At 45.2% G+C, this 26,658-nt stretch overlaps 2 protein-coding genes across 3 annotated transcripts in view; both read left to right on the top strand.

The window, feature by feature from the left end:
- Nucleotides 1–13,371, top strand: part of LOC106586781 (alpha-1,3-mannosyl-glycoprotein 4-beta-N-acetylglucosaminyltransferase A) — a 71,983-nt gene extending 58,612 nt beyond the window's left edge. For both annotated transcript variants that reach the window (XM_014174400.3, XM_045707864.2), the window contains 9 exons: nucleotides 1,986–2,100; nucleotides 3,371–3,501; nucleotides 3,573–3,680; nucleotides 3,890–3,964; nucleotides 4,221–4,339; nucleotides 8,085–8,163; nucleotides 9,099–9,159; nucleotides 9,717–9,829; nucleotides 9,953–13,371. In XM_014174400.3, the coding sequence (XP_014029875.1) occupies nucleotides 1,986–2,100; nucleotides 3,371–3,501; nucleotides 3,573–3,680; nucleotides 3,890–3,964; nucleotides 4,221–4,339; nucleotides 8,085–8,163; nucleotides 9,099–9,159; nucleotides 9,717–9,829; nucleotides 9,953–9,979 (828 nt within the window). In that variant the 3' untranslated portion in view covers nucleotides 9,980–13,371. The remainder of the gene's footprint in view (nucleotides 1–1,985; nucleotides 2,101–3,370; nucleotides 3,502–3,572; nucleotides 3,681–3,889; nucleotides 3,965–4,220; nucleotides 4,340–8,084; nucleotides 8,164–9,098; nucleotides 9,160–9,716; nucleotides 9,830–9,952) is intronic.
- Nucleotides 13,372–13,682: 311 nt separating this feature from the next.
- Nucleotides 13,683–14,879, top strand: coa5 (cytochrome C oxidase assembly factor 5). The gene is made up of 3 exons (XM_014174318.3): nucleotides 13,683–13,923; nucleotides 14,235–14,318; nucleotides 14,424–14,879. Exons 1-3 carry the CDS (start codon nucleotides 13,822–13,824, stop codon nucleotides 14,463–14,465), a joined length of 228 nt encoding a protein of 75 aa, XP_014029793.1. The 5' UTR covers nucleotides 13,683–13,821; the 3' UTR covers nucleotides 14,466–14,879.
- The last annotated feature ends 11,779 nt before the right edge of the window (nucleotides 14,880–26,658 follow it).

Here is a 26,658-nt window from a genome sequence, read left to right on the forward strand (position 1 = left end):
GTTGTGGTTGATGTTTTAATGTTCCATTCTGTGTTGACGTTGTCGCCAGGGGATGACAGAGGTACTGACTTCTGTCATTAACACTGTGTAGTTGACTTTACTGTTGTAGGCCATAGACCTTATGTACAGTACATTCAGAAAGTATTCAGACCCCTTGACTTTTTCCACATTTTGTTACATTACAGAAAAAATATATATCATCATCAATCTACACACTATGTTTTTAGATTTTTTTTTAGCAAAGAAATTAAAAACAGAAATACCCCTTTTCTATGAGACTCGAAATTGAGCTCAGGTGCATCCTGTTTCCATTGATCATCCTTGAGATGTTTCTACAACTTGATTGGAGTCCACCTGTGGTAAATTCAATTGATTGGACATGATTTGGAAAGGCACACACCTGTCTATATAGCAGTTGACAGTGCATGTCACAGCAAAAACCAAGCCTTGAGGTCGAAGGAATTGTCTGTAGAGCTCAGAGACAAGATTTGTGTCGAGGCACAGATCTGGGGATGGGTACCAAAAAATGTCTGCAGCATTGAAGGTCCCCAAGAACACAGTGGCCTCTATCATTGTTAAATGGAAGAAGTTTGGAACCACCAAGACTCTTCCTAGAGCTGGCCGCCTGGCCAAACTGAGCAATCGCGGGAGAAGGGCCTTGGTCAGGGAGGTGACCAAGAACCCGATGGTCATTCTGACAGAGCTCCAGAGTTCCTCTGTGGAGATGGAAGAACCTTCTAGAAGGACAACCATCTCTGCAGCACTCCACTAATCATGCCTTTTAAGTTAGAGTGGCCAGATGGAAGCCACTCCTCAGTAAAAGGCACAACAGACCGCTTGGAGTTTGCCAAAAGGCACCTAAAGGACTCTCAGACCATGACAAACAAGATTCTCTGGTCAGATGAAACCAAGATTGAACTTTTTGGCCTGAATGCCAAGCATCATGTCTAGAGTGGCTTTTCCCTGTGGCTCAGTTGGTAGAGCATGGTGTTTGCAACACCAGCATGGTGTGTGCAATGCCAGGGTTGTGGGTTAGATTCCCACGGGGGGGGCCAGTACAAAAAATTACTAAAATAAAATAAAAATTAAATAAAAAAGATGTATGAAATGTATGCATTCACTACTGTAAGTCACTCTGGATAAGAGCGTCTGCTAAATGACTAAAATGTAAATGTAGAGGAAACCTGGCACCATCCCTACAGTGAAGCATGGTAGTGGCAGCATCATGCTGTGGGGATGTTTTTCAGCAGCAGGGACTGGGAGTCAGGATCAAGGGAAAGATGAACAGAGCCAACTACATAGAGATCCTTGATGAAAACCTGCTCCAGAGCGGACCTCCAACTGGGTCGAAGGACAACGACCCTAAGCACACAGCCAAGACAACGTAGGAGTGGCTTCGGGACAAGTCTCTGAATGTCCTTGAGTGGCCCAACCAGAGCCCGGACTTGAACCTGATCAAACATCTCTGGAGAGACCTGAAAGTAGCTGTGCAGCAACGCTCCCCATCCAACCTGACAGCTTGATAGGATCTGCAGAGAAGAATGGGAGAAACTCCCCAAATGTGCCAAGCTTGTAGCATCATACCCAAGAAGACTCAAGGCTGTAATCGCTGCCAAAGGTGTTTCAACAAAGTACTGAGTAAAGGGTCTGAATACTTATGTAAATGTAATATTTCAGTTTTTCATTTTTAATACATTTACAATAATTTCAAAATAACTGTTTTTGGTTTGTCATTATGGGGTATTGTGTGTCGATTTTATGAGGGGGGATTTTTTTATATTTTTTGGCTTTAACGTAAGAGAATTTGAAAAAAGTCTGAATACTTTCTGAATGCACTGTACACAGCCAGTGTTTCTGTAGCCGCTATGCACAAGCTTAGCTCAGTGAGAGGGACTTGTATGGTGTTATGTTTGTCAGCTGTACCCCTGCAAGCCTCTCACCTCACCAGTCACTCTTTCTCCCTCACCACACCACCTTCACCTCAGTTGGAGGATGACATTGTGGCCAAACCAAACTACTTTGCCACCATGAAGAACTTTGCGCTACAGCTCTCCTCTGAGGACTGGATGATCCTTGAGTTCTCCCAACTCGGCTTCATCGGTAACGCACATGAACACACACACATGTACACACACACGTGCACAGTCTGAACATTTAGCAACCCTTTCTTTGCATGGGCTGCGTCTCCATCCACTGCATGCGCCGATGTCGGCCTTCCGCATATGTGGTGGAAGGTGGCAGAGCTACAGCGCTACAGTGTTTGTCAAACCAGGAGCCATTTTGAAAATCGGCCTTCTAACGAAATGTCTGTACTGTCCGAATGGTTCATGCTGTAAACGAATGACATCACCATCGAAAGCAGAGACGATTACGAACACGTTGTTTTGCCCTACGACACCCACAAGCCTCACAAAGCTGGTCTGAAACTAACCCGGTACCAGTTAAAAATATTCATGGCAGTACCTCAGTGCCAACGTAAAAAAAAGGGGTGAAAGCTGCAATATCTATCTTTTTGGGCATCCTGACAAAATTCACATAGAAGTCTGAGTTATAAAGATCTGTATTCTCATTGAAAGCAAGTCTAAGAAGCTTGGCAGGTAGCCTAGTGGGTAGAGCGTTGGGCCAGTAACCGAAAGGTTGCTGGATCAAATCCCTGAGCTGACAAGGTTGTACAGCTGACTAGGTATCCCCTTTCCCTTATTTGTCTTTGTACACCAGCTTCAAACAGCTGAAAATACAATATTTTTGGTTATGGAAAATATATTTCATAGCGGTTTCGACGGTACAATGATTATCTACACGACTGCTTGTTTTGTCACATAAATTGAAATTAGGTGAACTATTAGAATATTTGCAACCAGGAAATGGCACCACAAAAAATCATAAAAATAATTTCCTGAGATTTGGTATATATCTCAGATATGGGCTGACACTTCAAAAAAAAATTTGACTATCGTTTTTTTCCCCATGGATGAATATGTTATTCAATGTGTTTCTATGGGCTAATAGCAGTAAGGCCAAATTCAATGTTTCATCAAATAATCAAATAGCTTTGTATGACCATATTAAAACAATTCCATATGTTAGCTTAGTAGAAACCTAGACCCTTAGACTCCATGGGGTTATTAACGAACACTGACTGTCAGCTAAAATTACGGAACGTCAGCAAACATCAGGAGGCTTTTAGAGTGTAAAAAAACAAAGGTTTGAGTGGCCGTCCCACTTAACATACAACTTCTATGCGCTGTCTTCCACTCTCCATCTCGCTATCGATCCCCCAACCACCCCCTCTCCCTGTTTCACTCCCTCCTCCTTCTCCTCTCCCTCTCTCTCCCCATCGACCTCTCCTCTGTCTCCCTCCCTCTCTCAGGTAAGATGTTCCAGGCTCCAGATCTCAACCTCATAGTAGAGTTTATCCTCATGTTCTATAAGGAGAAGCCCATTGATTGGCTACTGGACCACATCCTCTGGGTCAAAGTGTGTAACCCAGAGAAAGACGCGGTACGTAGAAACTGTGTGTGGGGAGGGGGTATCTTCAACTTTTTTTCACCATCTACCCTTTCTTCCTGCAGAAGCATTGTGAGAGGCAGAAGTCGAGTCTGCGTGTGCGGTTCAGGCCCTCTCTTTTTCAACATGTGGGGCTGCACTCCTCTCTGGCCGGAAAGATCCAGAAACTCACTGTGGGTCCCAAACCTCTCATCCTCTCTCTAGCACCCTCCGTCTCACCCAAGATCACTCTCTCTGCATCAGCCTTTTACCATATGTCCAAACACCACCTCCATGTACCCAAATATCTCCTCAATCCTCCATACTAGGCCATGCTCACTTCCCCCTGGTATGACCACTTCCGGTCATATATGCTGCTGTCTCACTTCCACTTCCTGTTTAGGATAAGGACTTCCTGAAGCCCCTGCTCCATAAGATCCACGTGAACCCGCCTGCTGAGGTGTCCACATCTCTCAAGGTACAGCACCTTTAAATCACCCTCACAGACACCTTTCTGGCTTTACCTTCTTATGAGTTGAAAAATATATATTCTTTTAAAGCCTGTTTCACCATTGGCTTTTTATTTCAAAATGTAAGGTAGTACGATATTATTGTTTGATATAGTTATTTGTGAAGTATACTGAGATGTTTTGAATGCATTCAGCTGACTGCTGTGCTGTGCTCCGCTGTGCTGTGCTGTGCTGTGCTGCGCTGTGCTGTGCTGTGCTGTGCAGGTGTACCAGGGCCACACTTTGGAGAAGACCTACCTGGGAGAAGACTTCTTCTGGGCTATCAATCCTACTGCTGGAGACTACGTCCTCTTCAAGTTTGACAAGCCCATCAACATAGAGAGGTAAGGAGGGAGAGTGAGCTGTGTGTGTGCATTTCTGAGGGAAAAGGGATGTCGTGCCATACACACAATCTTCCTCTTCCACAAGCTTAAGCGTGCCTTTCTGGGGCTCAGTGTCTGCTAATGAGGATGTTCTAAAATAAGAACTCCCAGGACACCCTGGGTGATTCACAGAAAGAAAGAGCGGAAAGGGTTGGAGGGAGAAAGAAAGAAAGCACTAAGAAAGCGAGGTGGTGGAGGAAGGAGACAGAGATGAGGTGATGTGGATGGAATGGATGAGTAGAAAGAGGCTATAGAGGTGTTAGAGAAGTCAGGGAGCTTCAGGGTGATTGACTAAGAGGGAAAAGAGACCAACTCATCATTCTGTTTCATGTGTAGTGTTTCTGTTTCATGTGTAGTGTTTCTGTTTCATGTGTAGTGTTTCTGTTTCATGTGTAGTGTTTCTGTTTCATGTGTAGTGTTTCTGTTTCATGTGTAGTGTTTCTGTTTCATGTGTAGTGTTTCTGTTTCATGTGTAGTGTTTCTGTTTCATGTGTAGTGTTTCTGTTTCATGTGTAGTGTTTCTGTTTCATGTGTAGTGTTTCTGTTTCATGTGTAGTGTTTCTGTTTCATGTGTAGTGTTTCTGTTTCATGTGTAGTGTTTCTGTTTCATGTGTAGTGTTTCTGTTTCATGTGTAGTGTTTCTGTTTCATGTGTAGTGTTTCTGTTTCATGTGTATCAAATCAACATTTTATTTGTCACATGCGCCGAATACAAGAGTGAAATGCTAAACCAACAATGCAGTTTTGAGAAAATACCAAAATAAAAATAAGAAATAATTAAAGAGCAGCAGTAAAATAACAATAGCGAGGCTATATACAGGGGGTACTGGTACAGAGTCAATGTGCGAATGTGCGGTGACACCGGTTAGTCGAGGTAATATGTAAAAAAAAAGTAAAACCTTTATTTAACTAGGCAAGTCAGTTAAGAACAAATTCTTATTTACAATGACGGCCAAACCCGAACCAATTGTGCGCTGCCCAATGGGACTCCCAATCACGGCCGGTTGTGATACAGCCTGGATTTGAACCAGGGTGTCTGTAGTGACGCCTCAAGCACTAAGATGCAATGCCTTAGACCGCTGCGCCAGACCGCTGCGCCAGACCGCTGGAGCCCTACATGTTGGTAGAGTTATTAAAGTGACTATGCATAGATAATAACAGAGAGTAGCAGCAGCATATAAGAGGGTGGGGGGGCAATACAAATAGTCTGGGTAGCCATTTGATTAGATGTTCAGGAGTCTTATGGCTTGGGGGTAGAAGCTGTTTAGAAGCCTCTTGGACCTAGAGAGAACAGTCTATGACTAGGGTGGTTGGAGTCTTAAACAATTTTTAGGGCCTTCCTCTGACACTGTCTGGTATAGAGGTCCTCGATGGCAGGAAGTTTGGCCCCGGTGATGTAATGGGTCGTACGCACATACCAGGCAGTGATGCAACCCATCAGGATGCTCTTAATGGTGCAGCTGCAGAACCTTTTGAGGATCTGAGGACCCATGCCAAATCTTTTCAGTCTCCTGAGGGGGAATAGGTTTTGTTGTGCCCTCTTCACGACTGTCTTTGTGTGCTTGGACCATGTTAGTTTGTTGGTGATGTGAACGCCAAGCAACTTGAAGCTCTCAATCTGCTCCACTACAGCCCCGTCAATGAGAATGTGGGCATGCTCGGTCCTCCTTTTCCTGTAGTCCACAGTAATCTCCTTTGTCTTGATCACGTTGAGGGGGAAGTTGTTGTCCTTGCACCACACAGTCAGGTCTCTGACCTCCTCCCTATAGGCTGTCTCGTTGTTGTCGGTGATCAGGCCTACCATCTGCAAACTTAATGATGGTGTTGGAGTCATGCCTGACCGTACAGTCATGAGTGAACAGGGAGTACAGGAGGGAACTAAGCACACACTCCTGAGGGGCCCCCGTGTTGAGGATCAGCGTGGCGGATGTGTTGTTACCTACCCTTACCACCTGGGGGCGTCCCGTCAGGAAGTCCAGGATCCAGTTGCATAGGGAGGTGTTTAGTCCCAGGGTCCTTGGCTTAGTGCCCACAAAGCTCATCACTATGGTGTTGAACGCTGAGCTGTAGTCAATGAACATCATTCTCACATAGGTGTTCCTTTTGTCCAGGTGGGAAAGGACAGTGTGGAGTGCAATAGAGATTGCATCATCTGTGGATCTGTTGGGCCGTTATGCAAATTGGAGTGGGTCTAGGGTTTCTGGGATAATGGTGTTGTGAGCCATGACCAGCCTTTCAAATCATTTCATAACTACAGACGTGAGTGCTACGGGTCGGTAGTCATTTAGGCAGGTTACCTTAGTGTTCTTGGGCACAGGGACTATGGTGGTCTGCTTGAAACAAGTTGGTATTACACACTCGGACAGGGACAGGTTGAAAATGTCAGTGAAGACACTTGCCAGTTGGTCAGCGCATGCTTGGAGTACACGTCCTGGTAATCCGTCTGGTTCTGCGGCCTTGTGAATGTTGAACTGTTTAAAGGTCTTACTCACATTGGCTGCGGAGAGTGTGATCACAGTCGTCCGGAACAGCTGATGCTCTCATGCATGTTTCAGTGTTACTTGCCTCGAAGCATAGCAGGATTTCTTATAAGCTTCCGGGTTAGAGTCCCGCTCCTTGAAAGCGGCAGCTCTACCCTTTTAGCTCAGTGCGGATGTTGCCTGTAATCTATGGCTTCTGATTGGGGTATGTACGTACAGTCACTGTGGGGACGACGTCATCGATGCACTTATTGTTGAAGCCAGTGACTGATGTGGTGTACTCCTCAATGCCATCGGAAGAATCCCAGAACATATTCCAGTCTGTGCTAACAAAACAGTCCTGTAGTTTAGCATCTGCTTCATCTGACCACTTTTTTTTATTGACCGAGTCACTGGTGCTTCCTGCTTTAGTTTTTGCTTGTAAGCTGAAATCAGGAGGATAGAATTATGGTCAGATTTGCCAAATGGAGGGTGAGGGAGAGCTTTGTACGCATCTCTGTGGTCAAGTTTATTTCCCTCTGGTTGCACATTTAACATGCTGATAGAAATGAGGTAAAACTGATTTAAGTTTCCCTGCATTAAAGTCCCCGGCCACTATGAGCGCCGCCTCTGGATGAACCTTTTCCTGTTTGCTTATGGCGGGATACACCTCATTGAGTGCGGTCTTAGACAGCTACAAAAAATACAGATGAAAACTCTCTAGGTAGATAGTGTGGTCTACAGCTTATCATGAGCAAAACCTTGAGTCTTCCTTAGAGACCGCCACCCCTTGTCTAACCAGAGGCTGCTGTTCTATCCTGCCGATGGAGTGTATAACCTTCCAGCTGTATGTTATAAATGTCGTCGTTCAGCCACGACACAGTGAAACATAAGATATTCGTTTTTAATGTCCCGTTGGTAGGATATACGTGCTTTTAGTTCGTCCCATTTATGTTTCTGTTTCATGTGTTTTGTTTCGGTCTGTCGCAGCCAGTGACCTCTCGTGTTTGTGTCTGGGCTTGATTTGCACAAATTAGTCAGCCAGGGTACCATTATACGGATGACATTTCATTATCAGCTGTGTGAAGGGTCTCTGTGTGTGCACCACCGCTACCACAGGCTTGGTTTAAACATGGCAGATGTGTTGTTACAGAAAGCACAGCAAAGTGTGTGACAGGACAGTGTTACATGTGTAAGCAAGGTGTGAGTTTGCATATTCATGGGTGTGACATGTTATGTGATTGGCAGGTTCCTGTTCCGCAGTGGGAACCAGGAACACCCTGGGGACAGGATAGAGAACACCACTGTAGAGATACTGCCCTTCTCGGTAAGACGACATCATTCAGACAATGCAAAGACATCATTCAGACAATGCAAAGACATCATTCAGACAATGCAAAGACAACATTCAGACAATGCAAAGACATCATTCAGACAATGCAAAGACAACATTCAGACAATGCAAAGACAACATTCAGACAATGCAAAGACATCATTCAGACAATGCAAAGACAACATTCAGACAATGCAAAGACAACATTCAGACAACACAAACACTACATACAACAATGCGAAAACAACATTCAGACAACACAAAGACAACATTTGGACGACACAGTGTGCAATAATGATAATGTCAATAGTCAGGGCACTTGTTTCTGATTGGTTTATTGATCCACCATCACTCAAAATGTCTGTCAGTTATTGATTGGTTATTGACAGGATCATGAGCACAGCCTGCTCCATTCAATATCACTACCAGAGGCGGGAGATAAGCACTGTGAGGCTGCTGAGGGGAGGCTGCTGCGGGGAGGCTGCTGCGGGGAGGCTGCTGCGGGGGGGCTGCTGCGGGGAGGCTGCTGCGGGGAGGCTGCTGAGGGGAGGCTGCTGAGGGGAGGCTGCTGCGGGGAGGCTGCTGCGGGGAGGCTGCTGCGGGGAGGCTGCTGAGGGGAGGCTGCTGCGGGGAGGCTGCTGCGGGGAGGCTGCTGAGGGGAGGCTGCTGCGGGGAGGCTGGCTCATAATAATGGCTGGAACGGAGTAAATAGAATGGTATCAAACACATGGTTTCTATGTTTGATGTCTTTGATACCATTCCACTAATTCCACTCCAGTCATTACCATGAGCCCGTCCTCCCCAATTAAGGAGCCACCCACCTCCTGTGGTGTGCATTATACTGTATGTTAGTGTTAACAAGGCTCTCTACCTACCTAGTGTGTGCATAACATTACCAACATAACCACAACATGTGTCTGTGTCTGAAGGAAACTGGACCGAAGTCCAAAGAGAAATACAAGCGAACTGATGACCGCTTCTACAGAATCGGTGAGTGGCCCTGTACCAACCCTCGTATTCCGTTACCTTAGAACACATACACAGCCTGATCAGGTTACCCAGTCTCATTGTTCCTGCCACAGACTGATACACAGTGTACAAACTGCCTGTCCAAAGGTCCTCAATCACATCTCTCCTCTCCTCTCCTCTCCTCTCCTCTCGTTCTCTCCTCTCGTTCTCTCCTCTCGTTCTCTCCTCTCGTTCTCTCCTCTCGTTCTCTCCTCTCCTCTCCTCTCCTCTCCTCTCCTCTCCTCTCCTCTCCTCTCCTCTCCTCTCCTCTCCTCTCGTTCTCTCCTCTCGTTCTCCCCTCTTGTTCTCTCCTCTCGTCTCCTCTCCTCTCCTCTCCTCTCCTCTCCTCTCCTCTCCTCTCCTCTCCTCTCCTCTCCTCTCCTCTCGTTCTCTCCTCTCGTTCTCCCCTCTTGTTCTCTCCTCTCGTTCTCTCCTCTCCTCTCCTCTCCTCTCCTCTCCTCTCCTCTCCTCTCCTCTCCTCTCCTCTCCTCTCCTCTCCTCTCCTCTCCTCTCCTCTCCCTCTCCTCTCCTCTCTCTAGGTCAGTTTGAGAAGGGTGTGGCTGAGGGGGCTGTAGACACCTCCTTCAACCCAGTGGTGGCGCTGCGTCTCTCTGTCATCAAAGACTCAGCTGTCTGGGCCATCCTCAGCGAGGTCAGCCAATCACACGCCATCATCTGTCCTTTAATATTTTATGTCATGTTTATATTCTACCCAGCGGAATGTTATCCTGTATAACGAGAGCTGTGTGTGACGTGTCTGTGTGTCTCCCTGTAGATTCACATAAAGAGGAGAGCAGGCTGACATAAAGCAGGGGGCCACATCAATCCTGGGCCCCGGGGTGCTCGCAGACGCACCTAAAACTGACTGACCAGGGGCCTTCTGCCACCTAGCAACCAACAGTGACATCATCAGAGCGCACCAGAGCCGCTCCTCTCAGGGTTTCTAAGGGCGCTGTCACTCGATTGCTTTCTCTCTATTTCTGCCTATCCTTTCCTCGCTCTCTCACTCTCTTTTTGCGTGAATGTGAATACTACTGTACAGAAAAGAGCCAGATATAAAATATCAGAAGTAATTTGGTGTGTCCGGAAGAAATCCGTTTCCAGCTCTGACTGTCGAGGTAACGCCGATGGCTTGTGACTCGGAGAGACACACCTCAGCTGATCTGAGAGGCTGATATCACCAGGACGCTGGTGTTGTACATGCTGCTCTCTGCTCCATGTGCTCTTCATCTCCGCCTCTCTGATCTGTTCCACTGAGGTATTGCACTCACTAGAGCCATAGTAGAGCCCACTGCTGGTGACTGAAGAATGGCTCCATCAGCCTCAACAACCTGTTGCTTTTTGTTCTTTTCCACAGAGTTGTGTGTTTTAGGTAAACAGCAGGTAATAAATAGACAAACAAGTTGTCAGTCTTTCTTATGGTGAAGATAACTGCCTTTATTACTTCCTTCTTTTGAAGGGGATTACAATGACGATGGCAAACAAAGCAGAAACTAAATGTGGTTCCCCATCTTTAAAGTGACAGGTCTGCCAAACTATGCCCTGGGTAGAAGTCACCCATAGGTGCAGATCTTGGATCAGCTTGCCTTGCTCAAGTCTCAACCCAAACCATTCTGGGTAAAACACCTGAAACCTACCTAAGATCTGTGTCTGGGGCAGTTTCATCCAGTGGAGGCTGCTGAGGGGAGGACAGCTCATAATAATGGCTAGAATTGAGCAATTGGAATGGCATCAAGCACATGGAAACCATGTGGTAACCATGTGTTTGATGTATTTGATACCATTCCACTGATTCCACTCCAGCCATTATCATGAGCCCGTCCTCCCCAATTTAAGTGCCACCAACCTCCTGCGGTTTCATTTTATTCCATGAAAAATCTTTGTGACTGAAGGAAACCACATCTATCTCTCTACTTCCTGTTTGACAGGAAGTCAGTCTGAAAGACCTCTAGTGTCCTTTAAGTGGTAAACCAATCAGACTTTGGCCTTGACTTTGCTCACCTGAAGGGATGTATTGCTATATTCATTTTATTATTATTATTATTATTACTACGACAATGACGACGTATGAAGGTGACTTAATTTATTTAAAATAAATCTTTAATTTGTACAAGAGGTTCAAAGAAACAAATTGTTTATGCTACGGTAGTTGATGTTTGTGTGTTCTTTTTGTTCCCGAAACGAGCTGCTTGGTATTCCATGTTGTCTTGTCCTCTGGTTGGTTGAGATAGAGGTCTAACTGAATCTAACTGCTGATCCAGAGTCAGTTTTTGTATAACATTTCTCAGATGGTCCAAGTTAAAATGAAGGAGAGCTGACATCAGAACAGGCCATAAGCCAGAGATCCTAGCTGAGGTTGTGCTAGATCCATACCCATGTGCCTTAATAAAGTCCTGCTCCTCCATAATGAGTCCGGAGCAGAACTTCCCTTCATTCACTCCCTTCCCTCTACCCTACATAGAGGATGTTGACTCTTTTGAAGGGATTTGATTACGTGATACAGGATTTACAGATGACAGGGGTAGTGGTTCCTCCATAACTCGCCATCAATTGTACAGTGGGACTCATGTTTACCATCAGCAATGGGGGATTCATTAACTTCATTACATTTTATTTTGATGAATTTATATATTGAACAGATGATCAAATGCTATTTAGAACGTTGCACTGAGTTTTCAACTTACAGTTTTGAATGTTCCATTCTTTTTCTTTCTTTTTTTTGCTGGGCTTTCATTTACCATCTCCCGTTGGTTATGTCATTTTACACTTCTGACATCATCAGTGAGTTCTACCCCATGTGATGTCTGATTCTGTCCAATCATTCAATTGGAGACTGCTGGCAGTGGTTAGACAGGATGTTGCATTTATTCTATGTGCCATCTAGTTGCAGACGGATGCATGCATACCAGTGGAGGCTGCTGAGGGGAGGACGGCTCACAATAATGTCTGGAACAGAGCAAATGGAATGGTATCAAACAGCTAGAAACCATGTTTGATGCCATTCCACTAATTCCGTTTCAGCCGTTACCACGAGCCCGTCCTCCCCAATTCAGGTGACATTAACCTCCTGTAATGCTGACAGCCACGCTCCCCTGGGGGAGCATCTTGTCTACTCTGATTGTAGCTATACAGAAAAGCAATTTGCATTGCTCTTTGATGCATAGGTTCAGGATAGGTCAAAATGTTTTTTTTTTTCATGAGAAATGTTTATACAATAAGAGATTTTATGAAGATTTAGTTTTTGATCAAAAGTCCATCCACGTGAGAGAAGATTGTGATCGGTTTGATTGGGAGTGCTATTTTAAATGTCAAAGATGTGTGTGCATGCATGTCCAATTCTAAATCGGCCCCTACATCACAGCACTTAATGTTGATCTAGTAGGGTTGGACAACTACAGTATAAGGAACAAATCCCAGCTACACTATCAGAGGGCAAGCTGGTGCCTACCCAATCCTTTAAATAAAAACTCCTAGGTAGGATAAAGACTAGGGGTGGATTTGGGCAACACTTTCGAAAGCGGGCCACTTTGTACCAAGTTTGCTTGTCTGTAAATGTCCTTTATTTATTGTGTGATTGATTGATTGGTCAACTTTTTGAATGGAGCTGGCCCCTCCCCTGAGCCCCCTGGTAAAACCAGACCCTCTCGCTCACACCTGGGCCTTTATTTAAAGAGTGCAACGGATTAGAACCTTCAGATAGAAATCTATTCTGTAGATCCGATATGATTCTCTGTGTAGAAATGGGAATCGTGCCAGATCTATACATTACATTTCTATCTGCAACGCTCTAGCGAAGGATTTGCAACCTCCTGAATTAACCTCTTAAGGTGGAGGACGGCTTGAGCAGAGGGGAACACAAACTGTGTTTCTCACTAGTTTAATGGGGGTTACTTCCATCCTTTTTTTGTGCCCTTCATCCACGCTTATCTAAGATTGTATAGAAAAGCAATATGGAGGTTAGCCTATTATTGAGTCGCTTGCCTAGACCCTAGAGGTAGATGAAAGATAAGAGACAGCAAGACTATTAAGACAGTCAGGCTCACCCCACCCCTGCCTGCTTCCACCTTCTCTGTTCTCCCCATCAGGTCATGTGCCTTCATCACTACGTTAGTATATCTGCCTCTGATGATTTTGACATGGATTTACATGGACATCGTTGAAATAAATCATAATTGTTGATACAATTCACACCCATCTGTTTTCTGCCTTGGTTTCATTATTTCACATAATTCACTGTCTGATGGGAGAACGCCTCATTTCCATCAGCCACACATTCCTATAGAGCCAACCAGCTGGGTTCAAAATAAATCAAGAGATGGCATCAACATGTTGGAGTTGCTGTAGGATCTATGGAAACATCCTTGCCGTCGTGCTTCTTTTGATGTTGTGCTGAGAGATAAGCTTTGAGTGGCACCTAGCGGTATACTTGAAAAAGTACATGTTAAAAATCTCCTAATTTCGCTGAAACGTACAAAAACTACAAACACTCCCAGCATGCATATAGTTCAACTTTTGTATTCCCAGGATACTTTGCGAATCAAATATGGTGGCTTGCATTACAACGTTCATGTAACATACTGTAGTTAAATATATTCTTTAAATCTAAATTTCTTGCGTAATTGTCGTAAATGTAAGTGCAGCACAATGCCTAAATTCTACGAGGACAAAGAGGAGGATGGCAGGGCATGCTCAGGAATCAGGGAGGACTTCAAGGCATGTCTCCTTCAAAACGACTGCGTTGTAAAGGTAACGTTATGGAAAAGGATATCCCCTTTCATCTGAGGTTATGGTTTGCTAGCTAATATTATGCTTTACAGTTTTACTTGTATAACATCCCTTATTTCAAAGCGTAGGACTACCTTAAATTGTAAATGATGGCTTGTTGGTTGGTTGAGCCACACTTCCATTAAAAAAGAAAAGTGCAGCGCTTTCTACACCTGGATATTAATGCATGTGTTGTGTGGTCAACGTAAACGGTGAGAATGATCAATAACATATCAAAACACCAGTCTTGGTACAAACGTGTTTGACTAACTCCATGTTGTCCATTCCTGCAGGAGGGGAAGATGCCCAGTCAGTGTCTGAAGGAGGGCCACTGTAAAGCACTGCAGACCTCTTTCTTCGAGTGCAAGAGATCCATGGTGAGATCACCAGTCATCTCTGACATCAATGACATTTATTCAACACTTGGCAAATCCTTACTTATGGAACTGACTTGTTTCTGATCTTTCCCTCTATTTCAACAGTTAGATAACCGGTCCAGATTCAGGGGAAGGAAAGGCTACTGATGGACCAAAGTTGAAAATCTCTGCACTCGCAGCACTGAAATGATTAATTGTGAATAGTAGCAAAACTAACTTAAAGGGGTCCAAATGGGGGTTGTATTTTATTATGCTAACTTAACTTGAGGTGGTTCTGTGGAGAAAATATATGCTCTTCAAATAGGTATGTTGGACTTATTACCTCCTGAAGTGATGAGTGAGTCTGTGAATAGGCCTACCACAATTCAAACCATAGACACTTGGAAGTGTGTGGAAGAATGCTGGGCTGCTCTTCTGCTTCCATGTTCTGAAATGAGGGAACTTCAAGGAACTCTAAAGCAGGACTGTCAGCTCTCCCCTTGGCTGCTCTGATGATTGACAGACTGCTAAATTGGGCATCTGTTTTGAACAGTAAATGTAATAAATGTGTCATTGAACAGATTAAGTGTTTGCAAATGTGCTTAAACTGTGTCATAATGGAGTCTTCAATGCACACAACTGCTGGTATGAGTTTAAATTACATTAGATGTATTTTATTCCAGTTTTCTTTTTTACTGACAATACAGTAAAAATACATCACGGTATCATTCTTACAGAGCTGAGTGGACAGCAATATTAATAGAAATGGGGACATACATTTAATATAATTTCTTATGTAATATTTGTATTTAAACTCCTTCATGAATATAGGTAAAATGGTCGTTCAGATTTCTATGTACACTAATACAATTTTTTTTATTCATTTACCATACTCTCTTATCCAGAGCGACTTATATTGCATTTAGGGTTAATCAATCAAATGTATTTATAAAGCCCTTCTTACATCAGCTGATGTCACAAAGTGCTGTACAGAAACCCAGCCTAAAACCCCAAACAGCAAGCAATGCAGGTGTAGAAGCACGGTGGCTAGGAAAAACTCCCTAGAAAGGCAGGAACCTAGGAAGAAACCTAGAGAGGAACCAGGCTACGAGGGGTGGCCAGTCCTCTTCTGGCTGTGCCGGGTGGAGATTATAACAGAACATGGCCAAGATGTTCAAATGTTCATAAATGACCAGCAGGGTCAAATAATAATAATCACAGTGGTTGTACAGGGTGCAACAGGTCAGCACCTCAGGAGTAAATGTCAGTTGGCTTTTCATAGCCGATCATTCAGAGTATCTCTACTGCTCCTGCTGTCTCTAGAGAGTTTAAAACAGCAGGTCTGGGACAAGGTAGCACATCTGGTGAACAGGTCAGGGTTCCATAGACGCAGGCAGAACAGTTGAAACTGCAGCAGCAGCACGGCCAGGTGGACTGGGGACAGCAAGGAGTCATCAAGCCAGGTAGCCCTGAGGCATGGTCCTAGGGCTCAGGTCCTCCGAGAGAAAGAGGGAGAGAGAAAAAGAGAGAATTAGAGAGAGCATACTTAAATTCACACAGGACCCCGGATAAGACAGGAGAAATACTCCAGATATAACAGACTGACCCTAACCCCCCGACACAAACTATTGCAGCATAAATACTGGAGGCTGAGACAGGAGTGGTTGGGAGACACTGTGGCCCCGTCCAACGATACCCCCGGACAGGGCCAAACAGGGAGGATATAACCCCACCGACTTTGCCAAAGCACAGCCTCCACACCACTAGAGGGATATCTTCAAACACCAACTTACTATCCTGAGACAAGGCCAAGTATAGCCCACGAAGATCTCCCCCACGGCATGAACCCGAGGGGGGCCGCCAACCCGGACAGGAAGATCACGTCAGTGACTCAACCCACTCAAGTGACGCACCCCTCCTAGGGACGGCATGGAAGAACACCAGTAAGCCAGTGACTCAGCTCCTGTAATTGGGTTTGAGGTAGAGAATCCCAGTGGAAAGAGGGGAACCAGCCAGGCAGAGACGGCAAGGGCGGTTCGTTGCTCCAGTGCCTTTCCGTTCACCTCCTGGGCCAGACTACACTCAATCATCGGACCTACTGAAGGGATGAGTCTTCAATAAAGACTTAAAGGTCGAGACCGAGTCTGCTTCTCTCACATGGATAGGCAGACCATTCCATAAAAATGGAGAAAGCACTTAAGTATTGGTATTTATTAGGATCACCACTAGACGCTGCAAAAGCGTAAGCCACTCTTCCTGGGGTCCACATGAAACATGACATAATACATATTGACTAACTTTATTAGTCAAGGACTGAAATACATCAATTTAAAACGTCACACAGCCTACATATCAGTACATACCCACAATATCTAGGTCTAATACATAGTACAGTGCAAATGGCAATATATATAAAATGGCTGTGTCTCTTCACAGTCCCCCTCTTCCACAGTCCCCTTGCAAAATAGCCACTTTATTCAATAATAGATCTAAACAAGGTTTAGGGTTGAGCGAGTGATTTGTCCCAAAAATGATGCTTTTAGTTTGAGGTATTTATCACCAGCCTATTGCTAGTTCCCCATTCTAAAGCTTCCTGGAGCTCTATGTTAAGTCTCATTTATTTATTTTACTGTTGCAGCCGACGTGTATACTGTTGAGTCATCAGCGTACATAGATACATAGGCTTTATTCAAGGTCAGTGGAAGGTAATTTGTAAAAACAGGAAACAATAATGACCCAAGCAGGCTGCCCTGCAGTACACCACACTCAACTGAATTTGCATGAGAGAGACTTCTATTAACGAAAAGCATCTGTATTCTATTAGACAGGTACCTCTGTTCTATTAGATAGGTAACTCTGTTCTATTAGATAGGTAACTCTGTTCTATTAGATAGGTAACTCTGTGTTCTATTAGATAGGTAACTCTGTTCTATTAGATAGGTAACTCTGTGTTCTATTAGATAGGTAACTCTGTGTTCTATTAGATAGGTAACTCTGTTCTATTAGATAGGTAACTCTGTGTTCTATTAGATAGGTAACTCTGTTCTATTAGATAGGTAACTCTGTGTTCTATTAGATAGGTAACTCTGTTCTATTAGATAGGTAACTCTGTGTTCTATTAGATAGGTAACTCTGTGTTCTATTAGATAGGTAACTCTGTTCTATTAGATAGGTAACTCTGTGTTCTATTAGATAGGTAACTCTGTGTTCTATTAGATAGGTAACTCTGTTCTATTAGATAGGTAACTCTGTGTTCTATTAGATAGGTAACTCTGTTCTATTAGATAGGTAACTCTGTGTTCTATTAGATAGGTAACTCTGTTCTATTAGATAGGTAACTCTGTGTTCTATTAGATAGGTAACTCTGTTCTATTAGATAGGTAACTCTGTGTTCTATTAGATAGGTAACTCTGTTCTATTAGATAGGTAACTCTGTGTTCTATTAGATAGGTAACTCTGTGTTCTATTAGATAGGTAACTCTCAATACATAATAAGGCAGAGGATGCAAATCCATAACACATACATTTAGTCAGCAATAGGTTATGATCAATGACATCAAAAGCTGCACTGAAGTCAAACAAAACAGCTCTCACAATCTTCTTACTATCAATTTCTTTCAGCCAATGATCAGTCATTTGTGTCAGTGCTGAGCATATTGAGTGCCCTTCCCTATAAGCATGCTGAAAGTCTGTTAATTTGTTTTCTGTAAAATATTTTTTTATCTGATCAAACACAATTTTTCCCCAAAAGTTTGCTAAGCACTTGTAACAGGCTGATTGGTTGGCTGTTTGAACCATTAAAGGGTGCTCTGCTATTCTTGGCTAGTGGAATGACCTTTGACTCCCTCCATGTCTGAGGGCACACTGTCTTCTAGGCTTAAATTGAAGACGTGGGAAACAGGAGTCACAATGTATTCTGCTACCAACCTCAGCAATGTATCATCCGGGTTGTCGGTACCAGGAGGTTTGTCCTTATTTATCGATAGCAACAATTGTTTCACCTCTTCCACACCCACTTTGTGGAAGTCAAAACTACACTACTTGTCTTTCATTATTTGGTCTATTATGCATAAATATGAAGGCTAAGCATTTGTTGATTGCATGTCTTACTCACCTCAAGTGGATGGCAATATCAAAGGGTTTTGTTATGAACAAGCTATCTGTCTCAATGAAAGATGGAGCCGAGTTTGCTTTTTTTCCTAGAATTTCATTTAATGTACTACAGAGCTTTTTACTATCATTCATGTTTGTGCTATAGTATAGTTTCTTCTTTTTGTTTAGTTTAGTTACTGAATTTCTCAATGTACTGTATGTTTCCCAGTCTGCTGTATTGTCAGACTTATCTGCTATTCCCTTTGCCTCATCCCTCTCAGCCATACAGTTTTTCAATTCATCATCTACCCATGGAGATTTGGAAGATCTAACAGTCAGTTTCTTCATCCGCGCATGTCTGTCAGTAACCGGAAGAAGCAATTTCATAAATGCTTAGTTTAGCATCCAGATGTTTCTCATTACACACATCAGACCAACAAATATTTTTCACATCATCGACATAGAAATCATTGCGAAACCTCTTGCATGATCGTTTATGCTCAAGGGCACATCGACATCAACAGATTTTGCCCAGATTTGCCCTTTGTATTGAGCAGTCATACACTGTGTGGCCCTATTTCAGGAACCCACATATTTTCTGTCCAAGATCAAAGACATGAATACATGTTCCTTCTTAAAGTGATGGTAGAGAGGTTTTGTAAAAAAAAAAAAAAATCCTGCAATTCGTATGTTATGTTACGAATTCCAATTCATACAAAATGTTACAAATTTGTAAGTGCTTAATGTCCTGTTCAATCTCTTTAACCAGTTGAGTCTCTGTTCTCTAATCAGCTGTGTAAGTGAGAGCCACTGTTGTATTGTTTCTGTTAAGGAGGGATTATGGTGTGTGCTTCAGTAATTGTCTTGGGGTGACTGGATGAGGTTAGAGTTGTCATCAAACAGCTGTTTGTTTAGTTCTACAGTTTAGTGGTTAGCTCATCAGCTGCTCAAACCTCCATGTTCACCTTCCTCATGACAAAGGCCTTGAGTCCTCTTCAGCATGCCCAGCGTGTTCAGGAGCTCTATGCCATGTGGTCGCTCTCGGTGACGAAGGCGGCATCAATTGCCGCCTCCATAGCGTAGGAGTCACATGACACAAGTCCCATACTGTCAACCATCTGCGCTTGGGAGCGCTCGCTGTAGGACTCCTCCATAGTGTTACGGAAGATCCGGGCTATGAAGCAAGCCTTCTCTGACTCCTGAGCCAGCCAGCCATCACACCAAGACTATAGAGTGGAACCAGAACAGAAAAATATCAATCACAATGTAGAAGGTATTGGTAGTGTTTTATCATTTATTCAGGACGATGTAAGCTGCTTCCGTGATGGCGGTGAAGTTGAACTCTGCACACACTGTGGTGTTTCCTCTGGCTAAAGACCTGCAGAACACCGGCATCACATTAAAGTCTATGGCAATCCACCCATTCATCTATATACTTACCATTCATTTACCAGATAAGCTGATCTTCTGAAGCAAATAAATCATAGCCCTTACACTCTGTGTTGTCTCCCATGATGTAGAGGCCTTTGAGTTGGCAGGGAAGGGAGGGTTCCATCCTTACAGCCAGAGCTAGGTTGGTGAGGGGAGCCATGGCCACCAGAGATCTCTCGCTCGCTCTCTCACGTTTGGGTTCAGAACATCCGGGCCATGGAAGTGTCCCGCACTGACCACATTCCCATGGATGAGCTTGGCAGCACCTCAGAATACGGTGATCTACAACACGGAACACAGAGTGGTCAGAACCCCGCAAATTAGAACATTATAGTATTCCCTCGACGCTTTCACTTCATATGAATTCAATCTTAGAGCCCGGGCCTGTGTCAGTGGGCAAAAACAAATCTGGGTGCCAATCGGTTTCTTATACCGACAACGTTGTTGTTGTCATGGCAACGTTTGGTGTAAACTCCAACCTCTCTCCACAGTTCTGCTTTGCTCACTCTGCTACGTCTGTAAACAGATTCAATAGAACAGCACGTCAAATCAGTTATCCCTTTCCAGAGCTCTAATTGAGTAGAGCTCCACTGGCATGTGTCTGAGACGGAGATAACAACAGTGTATTGTCAGAGAGGAGGACAGAGAGGACAGACACTACATAGCATCCTTTTATGTGTCTGAGACGGAGATAACAACAGTGTATTGTCAGAGAGGAGGACAGAGAGGACAGACACTACATAGCATCCTTTTATGTGTCTGAGACGGAGATAACAACAGTGTATTGTGAGAGAGGAGGACAGAGAGGACAGACACTACATAGCATCCTTTTATGTGTCTGAGACGGAGATAACAACAGTGTATTGTCAGAGAGGAGGACAGAGAGGACAGACACTACATAGCATCCTTTTATGTGTCTGAGACGGAGATAACAACAGTGTATTGTGAGAGAGGAGGACAGAGAGGACAGACACTACATAGCATCCTTTCACAACATGTGATCATATTCTATGCACCATGTGATGGTGGAAGCACATTCCTTTGGGTGTTTGTTTACAGAGAAAAAGCTGCCTACACAATTTTATCTAAATAAACAATATGAATCTCATTGCCAGGGACTTACATCATCTACCTTTTAACAATATAAGAACTGAACACAACCACACTATACAGTATACCTTCTGGAAAGTATTTAGACCTGTTGACTTTTTCTACAGTTTGTTACAGCCTTATTCTAAAATGTAAAATTTTTGCTAATTTATAATAAAAAAATTACAGAAATATCACATTTACATTAGTCTTCAGACCCTTTACTCAGTAATTTGTTGAAGCACCTTTGGCAGCGATTACAGCCGCAAGTCTTCTTGGATATAACCCCACAAGCTTGGCAACCCTGGATTTGGGGAGTTCGATTACAGCCGCAAGTCTTCTTGGATATAACCCCACAAGCTTGGCAACCCTGGATTTGGGGAGTTCGATTACAGCCGCAAGTCTTCTTGGATATAACCCCACAAGCTTGGCAACCCTGGATTTGGGGAGTTCTTCTTTGCAGATCCTCTCAAGCTCTGTCAGGTTGGATGGGGAGCGTTGTTGCACAGCTATTTTCAGGTCTCTCCAGAGATATTCGATCGGGTTCAAGTCCGGGCTCTGGCTGGGCCCGGTGCTTTTGGCAAAATCCAAGCGGGCTGTCATGTGCCTTTTACTGAGGAGAGCCTTCCACTGTCAACTGTGGTACCTTTTATAGGCATTTTATGTGCCTTTCCAAATCATGTCCAATCAATTGAATTTACCACATGTGGACTCCAATCAAGTTGTAGAAACATCTCAAGGATGATCAATAGAAACAGGATGCACCTGAGCTCAATTATCGAGCCTCATAGCAAAGGCTCTGAATACTTATGTACATAAGGAATTTCCGGTTTTCTTTTTTTTAATAAATTTGCCAAAATGTATAAAACCTGTTTTTGCTTTGTCATTATGGGGCATTGTGTGTAGATTGCTGAGGATTTGTATTTATTTAATCCATGTTAGAAAAACGCTATAATGCAAAACATTTGGAAAACGTCATGGGGTCTGAATACTTGATAGAGTTCAGTGTGTCAAATTGGAGGGCCTGTTGTCCGGACCTCTGGCAGTCTCTATGGGTGTGCCACAGGGTTCATTTCTTGGGCCGACTCTCTTCTCTGTATATATCAATGATGTCGCTCTTGCTGCTGGTGATTCTTTGATCCACCTCTACGCAGACGACACCATTCTGTATACTTCTGGCCCTTCTTTGGACACTGTGTTAACTAACCTCCAAACTAGCTTCAATGCCATACAACACTCCTTCCGTGGCCTCCAACTGCTCTTAAACTCTAGTAAAACTAAATGCATGCTCTTCAACCGATCGCTGCCCGCACCCGCCCGACTAGCATCACTTCTCTGGACGGTTCTGACTTAGAATATGTGGACAACTCCAAATACTTAGGTGTCTTGTTAGACTGTAAACTCTCCTTCCAGACTCACATTAAGCATCTCCAATACAAAAATAAATCTAGAATCGGCTTCCTATTTCGCAACAAAGCGTCCTTCACTCATGCTGCCAAACATACCCTCGTAAAACTGACTATCCTACCGATCCTCGACTTCGGCGATGTAATTTACAAAATAGCCTCCAACACTCTACTCAACAAACTGGATGCAGTCTATCACAGTGCCATCCTTTTTGTCTCCAAAGCCCCATATACTACCCACCACTGCGACCTGTATGCTCTCGTCGGCTGGCCCTCACTACATATTCATCGCCAGGCCCACTGGCTCCAGGTCATCTATAAGTCTTTGCTAGGTAAATCTCCGCCTTATCTCAGCTCACTGATCACGATAACAACACCCACCCGTAGCACGCGCTCCAGCAGGTATATCTCACTGGTCATCCCCAAAGCCAACACCCACGTTGGCCGTCTTTCCTTCCAGTTCTCTGCTGCCAATGACTGGAACGAATTGCAAAGAACACTGAAGCTGGAGACGTATATCTCCCTCACTAACTTTAAGCACCAGCTGTCAGAGCAGCTCACCTATTGCTGCAACTGTACACAGCCCGTCTGTAAATAGCCCATCTACTGTCACGCCCTGACCAGGTGAACTCGGGTATTTTGGGTCAGGGTGTGTCATGTTGGGTAATTTTCCTTGGTTTGTTTTCTATGTTTGGGTTATAGCCTTGTGTTAGCTCTATGTGGTTTACTTCTATGTTGGGTTCTGTCGATTCCCAATCAGAGACAGCTGTCGCTAGTTGTCTCTGATTGGGATCACATTTAAGTTCCTCTTTCCCCTACGCTGTTTGTGGGGTGTTGCCTCTTTGTGTTAAGAGCAGTTAACGTAACGGCATTTTTCTTGATTTTGTGTACGTGTTTATTTCAGTGTAAAGAATAAACATGTGTTTGCTCCCAGCTGCGTTTTGGTCCGCTTCCTCGTCACCCGACGACGATCGTTACAGAACACCCCACCTAACCAGGACCAAGCAGCGGGAGGAAAAGGAGCGCGAGAGATGGGCTCGCGAGGGGAAGGAGTTCTGGACCTGAGAGGAGATCTTGTCGGGGAAAGGACCCTGGCGAAAGGATTCCCAGGTCGAGGAGGTGATGCCAGCCGGTGGACGAAGACACCCCCAATAATTTTTTTTGGGGGGGCTAATGGGGTGGTCCGGAAGGGCAGAGGAAGAGCCCAGACCACTGCTCTCGTGGGGGATGACGGCGGAGGAGGAGACGGAGATGAGGCGGTTGATTGAGGACCTGCTGAGGGAAGATCTGGAGGAGGAGCCATGGGATGCGGAGTTGCGCGCTGTGTCGCCAGTGCGCCCGCACAGCCCGGTGCGTCCGGTGGACATGCCCAGCACATGCCGTGCTAGGATGGGCATCCAGCCAGGACGAGTGGCTGAACCGGCTCCACGCTTTAGTTCACCAGTGCGTGTTCACAGTCCTGTCTGGCCCGTTCCTGTTCCCCGCACCAAGCCCACGGTGCGTGTCCACAGTCCTGTCCGGCCCGTCCCTGCTCCCCGCACCAAGCCAGTGGTGCGTGTTCCCAGTCCGGCCCGGCCCGTCCCTGCTCCCCGCACCAAGTCAGCGGTGCGTGTCCCCAGTCCGGGCCGGCTCGTTCCTGCTCCCCGCACCAAGTCAGCGGTGCGTGTCCCCAGTCCGGCCCGGCCCGTTCCTGCTCCCCGCACCAAGCCAGTGGTGCGTGTTCCCAGTCCGGCCCGGCCCGTCCCTGCTCCCCGCACCAGGTCAGTGGTGCGTGTCCCCAGTCCTGTCCGGCCCATCCCTGTTCCCCGCACCAAGCCCACGGTGCGTGTCCACAGTCCTGTCCGGCCCGTCCCTGCTCCCCGCACCAAGCCAGTGGTGCGTGTTCCCAGTCCGGCCCGTCCCTGCTCCCCGCACCAGGTCAGTGGTGCGTGTTCCCAGTCCTGTCCGGCCCATCCCTGTTCCCCGCACCAAGCCCACGGTGCGTGTCCACAGTCCTGTCCAGCCCGTTCCTGTTCCCTGCACCAAGCCCACGGTGCGTGTCCACAGTCCGGCCCGGCCCGTTCCTGCTCCCCGCACCAAGCCAGTGGTGAGTGTTCCCAGTCCGGCCCGGCCTGTCCCTGCTCCCCACACCAGGTCAGTGGTGCATGTCCCCAGTCCTGTCCGGCCCATCCCTGTTCCCCGCACCAAGCCCACGGTGCGTGTCCACAGTCCGACCCGGCCCGTTCCTGTTCCCCGCACCAAGCCCACGGTGCGTGTCCACAGTCCTGTCCGGCCCGTCCCTGCTCCCCGCACCAAGTCAGTGGTGCGTGTCCCCAGTCCGGCCCGGCCCGTTCCTGCTCCCCGCACCAAGCCAGTGGTGCGTGTTCCCAGTCCGGCCCGGCCCGTTCCTGCTGCCCGCACCAAGCCAGTGGTGCGTGTTCCCAGTCCGGCACGGCCCGTGTCCGGTCCACCGGTGCCAAATCCTGTTCCGGTCGACGGCTCCGCTCCAGAGCCTGAGCATGCCGCTCCACAGTGGTTCAGTCCGGGCCAGAGGGGTAGGGCTAAGGTGGAGGCGGGGGAAAGAACACGCCCGGGGCCAGAGCCTCCACCGAGGGTGAGGCGCCCACCCGGGTCCCCCCCCCAATAGACTTAAGTTTGGTGCGCCGGGACTACGCACCGTTGGGGGGGGGGGGGGGTGTACTGTCACGCCCTGACCAGGTGAACTCGGGTATTTTGGGTCAGGGTGTGTCATGTTGGGTAATTTTCCTTGGTTTGTTTTCTATGTTTGGGTTATAGCCTTGTGTTAGCTCTATGTGGTTTATTTCTATGTTGGGTTCTGTTGATTCCCAATCAGAGACAGCTGTCGCTAGTTGTCTCTGATTGGGATCACATTTAAGTTCCTTTTCCCCCACGCTGTTTGTGGGGTGTTGCCTCTTTGTGTTAAGAGCAGTTAACGTAACGGCATTTTTCTTGATTTTGTGTACGTCTTTATTTCAGTGTAAAGAATAAACATGTGTTCGCTCCCAGCTGCGTTTTGGTCCGCTTCCTCGTCACCCGACGACGATCGTTACATCTACCTACCTCATCCCCATATTGTTTTTTTCTGCTCTTTTGCACACCAGTATTTCTACTTGCACATCATCATCTGCACATCTATCACTCTAGTGTTCATTTGCTAAATTTTAATTACTTCGCTACATGGCTTACTTATTGCCTTACCTACTTACTCCATTTGCACACACTGTATTTAGATTTTTTTGTTGCACTGCTTTGCTTTATCTTGGCCAGGTTGCAGCTGTAAACGAGAACTTGTTCTCAACTAGCCTACCTGGTTAAATAAAGGTGAAAAAAATTTAATAAAATAATAATACTTTCCAAAGGCAATGTACCTCCAGTCTGTTACAGGCTTGAAGCACCCGCAGCGTGTTATTGCACACCTTCTCCACATTGGTGTTGCCATGGACACAGGTGATGCACAGGATGTAGCCACTGTGATACATTAACACAGAGACAGATCAAATATAACCTAGCCACTATGATACATTAACACAGGGTGAGAGAGATCAAATATAACCTAGCCACTATGATACATTAACACAGATACAGATCAAATATAACCTAGCCACTATGATACATTAACACAGAGACAGATCAAATATAACCTAGCCACTATGATACATTAACACAGATACAGATCAAATATAACCTAGCCACTATGATACATTAACACAGATACAGATCAAATATAACCTAGCCACTATGATACATTAACACAGGGTGAGACAGATCAAATATAACCTAGCCACTATGATACATTAACACAGATACAGATCAAATATAACCTAGCCACTATGATACATTAACACAGAGACAGATCAAATATAACATCGCCACTATGATACATTAACACAGATACAGATCAAATATAACCTAGCCACTGTGATACATTAACACAGATACAGATCAAATATAACCTAGCCACTGTGATACATTAACACAGGGTGAGACAGATCAAATATAACCTAGCCACTATGATACATTAACACAGATACAGATCAAATATAACCTAGCCACTATGATACATTAACACAGGGTGAGACAGATCAAATATAACCTAGCCACTATGATACATTAACACAGATACAGATCAAATATAACCTAGCCACTATGATACATTAACACAGAGACAGATCAAATATAACCTAGCCACTATGATACATTAACACAGATACAGATCAAATATAACCCAGCCACTATGATACATTAACACAGAGACAGATCAAATATAACCTAGCCACTATGATACATTAACACAGGGTGAGACAGATCAAATATAACCTAGCCACTATGATACATTAACACAG

The sequence above is a fragment of the Salmo salar genome, chromosome 25 (assembly GCF_965601325.2).
Source record: "Salmo salar chromosome 25, fSalSal1, whole genome shotgun sequence".
Classification (NCBI taxonomy): domain Eukaryota; kingdom Metazoa; phylum Chordata; class Actinopteri; order Salmoniformes; family Salmonidae; genus Salmo; species Salmo salar.